General features: G+C 40.7%; 1 protein-coding gene across 1 annotated transcript; it reads left to right on the top strand.

Moving 5' to 3' along the window:
* Positions 1-197: 197 nt before the first annotated feature.
* hspa13 (heat shock protein 70 family, member 13) lies at positions 198-4244 on the top strand. Its single transcript, XM_023296822.3, has 5 exons — positions 198-363; positions 453-793; positions 1109-1322; positions 1544-1711; positions 2128-4244. Exons 1-5 carry the CDS (start codon positions 339-341, stop codon positions 2706-2708), a joined length of 1329 nt encoding a protein of 442 aa, XP_023152590.1. The 5' UTR covers positions 198-338; the 3' UTR covers positions 2709-4244.
* Positions 4245-9047: the final 4803 nt, after the last annotated feature.

Below are 9047 nucleotides of genomic sequence, written 5' to 3'. Positions count from 1 at the left end.
GAACGCCGTTGCTTTGGCTGTGTCTGATTGGCCCGAGAACATGTGTACGTCACAAAACTGTCGCCAGACGCAGTATGCCGCTAGTGTTGATGGGAACTGTAGTTCAAAGCTAACATCTCCTGCGCTCTGTTTCGTCGGCTGTGTAGACTATAAACTACATTACCCAGCATCCACATGGACTCATACAACGTTGACGTGTGTTTTGTTGGCAGACTGAAAAATTCCTGTTTAGCGTCATCCAGTTGTCAAAACCGGACATCATCATACCGCAACTTGAACAATTTTACCGACATTTTGTGAAATTTCGGCGGTAGGGAACTTCGCAGCGGTGTGTGACGATGGCCGGAGAGATTTCTATGATTGGTAAGTTGAATTCCGGCTATTTTCGGATGCTAACACATGAGCTAACAGCTGTGGTCACCTGTTATACTCGTGTTGCTTCCGTGCCGCAGGTTCTGTCATCCTGGCCCTGTTTCTGGCCGGTTATCTGGGTCAGCAGTACCTGCCGCCGCCCAAACCCAGAGTTATCGGCCTGGACTTGGGCACCACCTTCTGCTCCGTCGGCGTTTTCCACCCGGGCAGCGGGGAGGTGGAGGTGATAGCAGACGAAGAGGGGAGGAAGAGCATCCCCAGCGCCGTCTCCTTCACCACCACCGCGGTGCTGTCCGGGCATGAAGCCGTGGATCTGGCCGACAGCAACCCCCAAAACACCGTGTACGATGCCAAGAGGTTCATTGGGAAGATATTTGAGCCAAATGTTCTGGAGCAGGAGAGTGCTAGATACCCGTTTAAGGTGGGTCATGCTGGGAGTGATCTCTGAGTGTCTTTCCTCTAATCCCAGAAGATATATTTCCTCTTTTGTAAATTGATAATATAGTTTTGAAAGCTCAAAACTCTTTATCCAGAGCCCAGGTTGATTTTCAACCCCATTCTGTTTGATAATTACGTTTTTAATGTAGAGGTTAACCTCACAAATCTTCACACCTTAACCTAGCTATTGTTGTCATTCCTAACTTGACAAGTTCACTAAAGTAATCTTGATAATATGTTTTCATTTTTCTTCTCTCCCAACACCTTCATATATGTTTATTCTCTGCTCCTCCTCCAGGTGATAAACAACAACGGAAGTGCAGAGTTTGTCATCTCCACCAACCATACCTTCACTGTTAGTCCGGAGTTCATCGGCTCCAGGCTGCTGCTGAAGATGAGGAAGATGGCAGAGCGACAGCTGGGTGTACCCATCCAGAAGGCCGTCATCTCGGTGCCCGCTGAATTTGATGAGAGACAGAGGAACTACACTGTCAGGGCTGCCAACCTCGCTGGTCAGTTTGCTGATTATTTTGTCATGTTGAGCTTTGAATGTCCTGATGAAAGCTGCACATTCAGCACTTGACTTTAAAAAGGGATGTTTTGTTTGGATGTCATCTGCATATATCACACTACTACACACACAGAAAACCTGCAGAAATCTTTCAGTAGAACTTTTTAATGGACTATGTGCCCGATATCAGTAATATGAATAAATCCGCTAACTCTCCCGCAGGCTTGGAGATCCTGCGTGTGATCAACGAGCCCACGGCTGCAGCCATGGCCTACGGGCTGCACAAGGTGGACGTGTTTAATGTGCTGGTGGTGGATCTCGGTGGAGGGACCTTGGATGTGTCTCTGCTCAACAAACAGGGAGGCATGTTCCTCACCAGGGCAATGGCAGGTAATGCGTTTTACAGTTTCACACCCACAGAGGCACTGATGCCCAGAGTAATGAGTCCCTGGTTTGAATCCCAATCAGTTGCACCATTTACTGCCTCACATGTCTCTCTCCAGTATCCCTGTCAATAAAGGGAAAAAAAGCTAAGAAATAAATAGATACTTTAAAAAAGAGCATGATAAGGAGGTCATTGTTGAGCAGTTCATGGCTTAGAACCTTCATTGTTTTATTCTGTGCTCACCTCTTCATGAATTTGTGGTCACAACTTTATGTTTAGCAGATGACAAGCATCTGTTTAGACAACAACCTGATGCAATTTTTGTTTTTATGGTCTGAAACAAAGCAGCTTTTTTTCTTAAAATCGACTGTTGTCACTGAAGGAAGCAGCGTAGTAATATTTTATGTTGTATAATTTGCAGGAAATAACAAACTGGGAGGTCAAGACTTCAGTCAGAGGCTCCTGCAGTACACCACAGAGCGAGTTCGTCAGGAGTTCGGTGTCCCACCTGCCCTCAAGGAGGACATCCACCGTCTCCGACAAGCTGTAGAAGCCGCTAAGCTCAACCTCACCCTCCAACCCAGCGCCACAATCAGGGTCCCGCTGCACCTTCACACCCATGACGGCTCCGAGTCCCCCGAAGGCTCCGCTCCCTCCCTGGTTCTCTTCCATGCTGAAATCACTCGCGAGCTCTTTGAGGAGCTCAACAAGGACCTTTTCCAGAAGATTCTGGCCCCTGTTGAAACTGTGTTAGCCGAAGGCCACCTGGAGAAAGAGGATGTGGATGAGATCGTCCTGGTCGGAGGGTCCACCAGGATACCACGCATCAGGAAGATTATTAGCGAGTACTTTGGGAAGGAGCCCAACACGTCAGTAGACCCCGACCTGGCTGTGGTTACAGGCGTGGCCATTCAGGCTGGCATCATGGGAGGCTCGTGGCCTTTACAAGTGAGCGCCATAGAAATACCCAACAGACACCTGCGCAAGACGAACTTCAGCTAATCTCTAATCAGGAGTATTTATGAGGATGGAATGAACGCTACAGAGGCTTGCCACTGATTCCTAACTGTTTGATGCTTCTCTGATGTGCTTTATTTAACATCTGTTGCTGGGAGAAACATGCACAACACAAATCTCTGGTTGACTTGCTGGTTGTTCAGATCATCTAATGCTTCCTCTTTGACTGTGAAAGGAAGCGGTGACCAAAAAAAATAGTTGACCACACATTGAAACATTCCTCTGACAACGACAGAGAACATCTGCAGAAGTCGTCAGTCCTGTTTTAAATGTTTAAAGTGACAGCTGCTTTTGTTGCGCACTGAGTTCCAGCAGAACTAACGCAGTAACACAGTGACTACATGTGGCCGAGGAGCCTCTCCGTCATGCATCTGCTGCTTCAGCGATGATGCTTAGTTGATACTTCAATGTTGTTTGATTCAGGGAACAACCACTCGTTTAAAAGACTTCAAAACTGGCCAGTACATCTTCAGCTATTTATTTATTTATTTATTCCTGTTACCTGAATGAGTACCCCTGCGCGTGTGGATGTGTGTGTGTGCAGGTGTTTTGCAGGCCTATAAACTTTCCATTGCAGTGTGCTTGTGCCTTTTCAAAAGCTGCTATATTGTTGTAAAGTGAACTGCTGCACAGTAGTGGTTCCATCAGAGGCCTTTGTGGAGCTCTTTGTGACTCTTTTTGTGTCCACTGGGACAGAGAGACACCTCAGTTTAAATATGTAGATGTACGCAATTAATTTAAAACAGCTTCACTGCAATAGAGACTCATATCCTCATGAATGAAGTGTTCAGTTGAGGTGCAGAGTCCCCAGTCAACAGATGAAGATGCATGCTGGAGAGAGCCTTAATGTTCACACAGTACTGTAATTCTTTCACCTTTAGCATCATGAGTAAAATACGGATTCAAGTATTTGCTTCTTAGAGAAATGCTTTGACAATTTGTTGGCCAAACTATTTTTTTTGTGCAACAATTGATGCTTCATTTGAATAGCAATGGCTTACAAATGTTAAATATTTGTCCTGCGTTTCAGAGTTTTGTAGTTCAGCCTGCTTTTGCTGCTGTAGGGAGTTACAGTCAACTCAGTCCAACAGAAGGACCAAAGCATTGCTTACCAGTGCCTTGTGTGTTTGATACCGAGAAATGTGTTACTGTCACATCAAGGGTGTTTAATAGACCCGATTAGTATTTGTGGACATCAGAGAGGGTATCTTGTGTGAAGAAGTTCGTTTCACCTGCTTTCATTGTTTTAGTTGGCTCAGTGTTGCACATCTAATCTGGAAGTTAATTTCCATTTCTGTTCCAAAGTTCTACGTCTTTGGAAGATTCAGAACTGTATCTTTGATGGTTCAGTGACACACACACACATTCCTTTAAAAAGCATCACAGACAATTGTTTTTTTTTTTATTTTTGCCAAATGTTGTTTCATGAATAGGCATATTTACACCTATTGTTGTACTTAACATGTTGAAACTGCAATCTTGATACAATACAGCATTTAATAAAGATACCGTGAACACTGATACTGTATTTCAATCCGTATTGGAAAATAGGAACATCCAATATTAGGATCTATTTTTGGTCCGTGTACGGATCTGGTAATTGGATTTTCCGTTCTGAAACGGGTATTGAAAAACGGAACAAGTGGTTATTTGATTTTCGTTTTAAAATACAAAAATTAAAATTGAAATACAAGGCGTTTTTCCTTTTCATGATCAAAAAGGGACATACGATTTTTTTTAAAAATGCTTTGATTTTCGTTTTATATTTAGAATAACAAGAAAGCAAAATCAGTAAGAGACAGAAACGAAAAAAGGTCCGTTTTTTCATTTTCTGAGACCGGAAGTGGTCATCAGCAAGTGTGGAGCCAAACGACAACAAGATTCTCAGAGGGCGGAGCCAGAGAGCAGTCATTGGTCAGACCATAGATAATATAGAAGACAGCGCGCTAGCATATCTAGTCTGTGTATATCTATGGTCGGCACGTCTGGTAGCATCTTTGGCTGCTGTTGACCTTGTTTTTGGAGTAAAACACGGTAAGAAGATAAATACTTCTAACCAGTAGCGTTGTACTGTTGTACGTTAAGTCAGCGACTTGTGAAGAGTTGTGTTTTGTCGTGTTTGAGCAGTTGGTCCGGACGCGTTAGCTAGCTAAGCGGCTAAGTTAGCTAGCGGGCTAATTAGCACAGGTGGCTAACACCGCTGAACACCTGTGTTAGTTGCTGCTACAGCTGTCTGTCATTATTAGAATGACATGCTGAACCTGTATTTCTCTGCTGTGTATTTTAGCTTTTAAAAAAGTTATTTTACTTTAAGGTTAACTGAAACCCATTGAGCTGCACTGAAGTTTAACATTCAGCTGGTTTGAATTAAACCGCGCTTAACTTAACATTGTGCAACATTACCTCTCTGAATCTCCATAATTTCATTAAATTCCTTCTCTCTTCCACTGCTCAAGTTCAATCCAGTATATAAAATGACATTAATAGTGAATAAACTAACAACCAGCCATTGTATTTATTTATTATTGCATGTATTTGTAGTAAAACATGAGTTGAAACATCCTACTTTTGGATCTAGAACTGCACAAGCCGTTCATTTTCAGTCACCTGACGAGTTAAACTCCCCTTTTTATGTGAGATTGAAGCAGAAAGTCTGAGTTAACAAAGAAAGTTCTTTATAATTTGCGATACCTGTTATCTCTGACTGAGGCTTTAGTTTTTGTTGAGCTGATTTACACGTAGAAACTTTGTTCAGGAAAATTTCTCAGTAGCTCAGAGGACTGGCTGCTTTTTACACAACCTTGTAAGAGAATGTCTGCCAATGCTTTCAGGAGAATTTAGAAACACAACACTTCCTAAACAGATATTTTGAGGCTGTGAGGTTGAACGTTTGAGAGTATATCAGTGTGTTTGTGGTCTTTCTGTTTCTAGGGGGAAGCTGAATTAGTGAGGATGACTCCTGCTCCTGTCATCTCTAAGCTCCTCACACATCTTTACCTGCACATGAGGAAAATCACTCCTGTAGAATGCAGGTATGTTTGTCATTATTATAAAAAGATGTTGCCTGGTGACCTGTCAGAAACCCATTATACAGAGTCAGCCAAAATAATGTTTACACACATCAGGAAAAGAAAAACTTGCATAAATATTTCAATACCAAATTTATTCAGACATCACGAGATTAATAAAAGTTATCTTTGGCCTCTACAATTACAAGAGGTGCTCAAAGTGGTGGCCACTGGTTTCCAGACATTTCTGTTGTGTTGTAGACGTCACTTGTTGATGCTCCATTCATGAGGGTAATGCCATGTTGGGAAAACATCGTACAACAGGACACAGAGTTATCGTGATTTGATCAAACTTAGAAAGAGGAATCTATATGTGTAGAAGTACTTATACAATTGAAATATTTATAAAAGTTTTTCTTTTCCTGATGTGTGTACATTATTTTGGCTGACTCTGAACTTAATGAGAACAAAACTGCCATTTAATTGTTGCTCTGAAAGCTTCTTTAGTGAAAACCATCTGGTGTTCTGCTTTGAAACAAACTGCTGTTGAGGTCTGTGTTTTTAGGTTTAACCCCACAGTTTCTGAATGAACTGATAGTTTTTTATTTTTTTCCCTGATCAATGTGGATGTTATAATTGATGGTAACATTTACTGATCATATAATCAGCATGACAATATAACAGTATAACATTCTGACCACCTGACTAATACTGTGTTGGTCCCTTTATGCTGCTAAAACTCCTCTGATCCAGTGGTTCATCAGAACCTCTGGGGATGTCCTGTGGATTCTGTGGATCCTGTGGGTTGCAGGGTGGGTCCTACCTAGACCAGGCTGATCCTGGACCATCCCACAGATGCTCAATCAGATCTGGATGTGGGGAGTGTGGAACCCAGGCGAACAGCTTAGCTCTGTCGTGTTCCTCGGACCACTCCTGAGCAGTTTGTTTGTCCTGCTGAGGGAGGCAGCTGGCATCAAGGACTGCTGTTGCCATGGAGACTAGGGGTTGTTTGTCCTGCAGTGTTTAGGTGGTGGTACATGTCAAACATCCACATGAACGTCAAGGTTTCCCAGCAGAACGTTACATTAGAACGAGATGATGGATGTTGTTCTCTTCAACTGTCAGTGGTCAGAATGTTGTGGCTGATCGGTGGATCTGTCTGCCTTTACTCTGACATCCAGAGTTATACAAAAGTGTAGTATGTGTGCAGTGCAGAAGAGATTTACTTTATTGTATGCATTTTTTTTCCCCTTTTTTTTAAGGGAGAGCATTTTTTTTATCCACCTGAATGAAGACCTAATCTTTCCCTTCAAAGGATAGTTAATTGTTACTACGGCTTCCATAGTGGTCCCATCAGAGAAAATCATATCCATATACAGATTTTTATTAATTCCAGGGCTGGTTCAGTAAAGATTATAATAATAACTACATCAGATAATTCTTGGTCGCAGTTGGAATTTTGCAGACTGAGAGATGGTTGAGAAGGTTTACAGTTCTTGTTTTAGCAAAATATGTTATAATAAAAGATCTTTATTGTCATTGTACATGAAATTATCTGCAAACCAGCAAAGTGCATCAGTCTGAGGTATCTAAAAATAAATAAGTAAAGAAAAATGCTTCTAAAGCCAATAATAAACAGAATATTTTGACGGAATATTCTGAAAAGGAAAGAAAAGCTCCATTCTCACTCCTCTCAGGATAAACTGTCATTAAAATTGACTTTAAATTTAGCTTCAACACAAGATAAAAACATTTACTTTCATTACTGATATTGTCAAGTTTTAATAAAGTTCATGCTACTTTTATAAAATGATGAAAGTGAATAAATTGTATTTCTGTGATCTGTGTTTGATTTCTGTCTTTTCTCCTGTTATCCAGATGTTCAGAGGGAGATGATGCCACATCTGGTCCAGCCGATGGAAGGTCTTGAAGTTCTCTGACTGGCCTCGACTGAAGATGGTCGTCTCACTGGATTTAAGGTTCAGATGCTCAGTAACAAACTCCACCAATGAGCCAACAGGGAAGCTTTAGGTTTATTAAATGTTGCTATGAAGGTATCTCTGTTTTTCTTTGTGAATGCAATGTGCTCCAACTGAAACTTGAATTAGAACTTAGAAGTAAATCCTTCCATCTGAAAGGATTTAGTTGCATTGATAACCTCATAACATTCTAATTTTTATTCCAGTCTTGGTTGAAAATAGAATCTCTGTATTGATTCAGGTAAAAACTGAACTTCACAGCATGTTGAAGCAAAACAACCAGATGAAAACTGTGATGGTGTTGGATTGTCAGACCGTAATGTTGCAGCTCAAAGCAGCTTTTCTAGCTCAGTTCATTCTGACATTCAGCTATGAATCAACACAGCAGATGGTGATCCATGCTGTGGAAGTCTCACATCTCCTGATTTAATGGAGCTGCTTTGCACTTTTTACACTGTTTATTCACCAACACTTTATTTAATAAAAGTCCCATCTAGTTTTTATGAGGACTGTGATGTTTTGATTTCTCTGTGAATAACTGCAGTCTAATGCAACAGCTGGAGTTGTAACATCTGTCCTGATATTGATCATGAAGTATTGATCAGAATACTTATGGTCAGCAGTCATCCCTGAAGTTTTACATTAAAATCTTTACTTGTGTTGTGAACTTTGGTAAGAAGCAGAAACGTTAGCGTTGCCATGGATACATGAGTGTTAAATTCTGTCCATGTTTCCATTTTGGGATGCAGTCCAGTTCCAGAATGTGGAGGAATTTAGTCTCACAATCACAGACAACAAATATTATCTGAAATTCGGGTTGTTGTTGTTTATCAGCACAATACAAAAAGATTAATGTTAGAAATATTCCAGTTAAGACTCTAGAATATCATGATTTATGTAAATTTACCTCAATAATATGAATGTTCAGGTTAAAATTGTACAGTGATATTTATTATGCAAGTTTAGCTGATTAAAGTTTATGACTCTGCACTACAATATTATTTAAATTGACATCATTATTATAATATTTAGGGTCAGACCTTACAGTATTGAGATTAAGAAATCAAATATTCTATAAAATGTAAATACACTGAACTAATCTGGATATATTTAAGTGGGACTCTACAATATTATTTGACACAAATCTATCTAAATCAAAATTTTAATAATTTTCACGCCAAGCATTTACTGGACTGATTTAATTATTAAAATCACTCCTTTCTAATCCTCTGCTGTACGTTCAAACCTGAGGCCTGAAATAGAAACACACAAGTATCTGTTTGAAGGAACTTCTGCAGAGTCCTGGTTCCAGAACATGATGATAGAATTATAGACAA

Source organism: Amphiprion ocellaris, chromosome 7 (assembly GCF_022539595.1).
Source record: "Amphiprion ocellaris isolate individual 3 ecotype Okinawa chromosome 7, ASM2253959v1, whole genome shotgun sequence".
Taxonomy (NCBI): Eukaryota; Metazoa; Chordata; class Actinopteri; family Pomacentridae; genus Amphiprion; species Amphiprion ocellaris.
This window is presented reverse-complemented; position numbering and strand designations above follow the sequence as displayed.

Bases quoted from the DNA above. Each gene is read 5' to 3' on its own strand.
- hspa13 (XM_023296822.3), top strand. From the start codon at position 339: ATGGCCGGAGAGATTTCTATGATTG. The intron at 1,323-1,543 runs GTCAGTTTGCTG...ACTCTCCCGCAG, and splicing joins CAGGGCTGCCAACCTCGCTG to GCTTGGAGATCCTGCGTGTG. The intron at 1,712-2,127 runs GTAATGCGTTTT...TATAATTTGCAG, and splicing joins CCTCACCAGGGCAATGGCAG to GAAATAACAAACTGGGAGGT.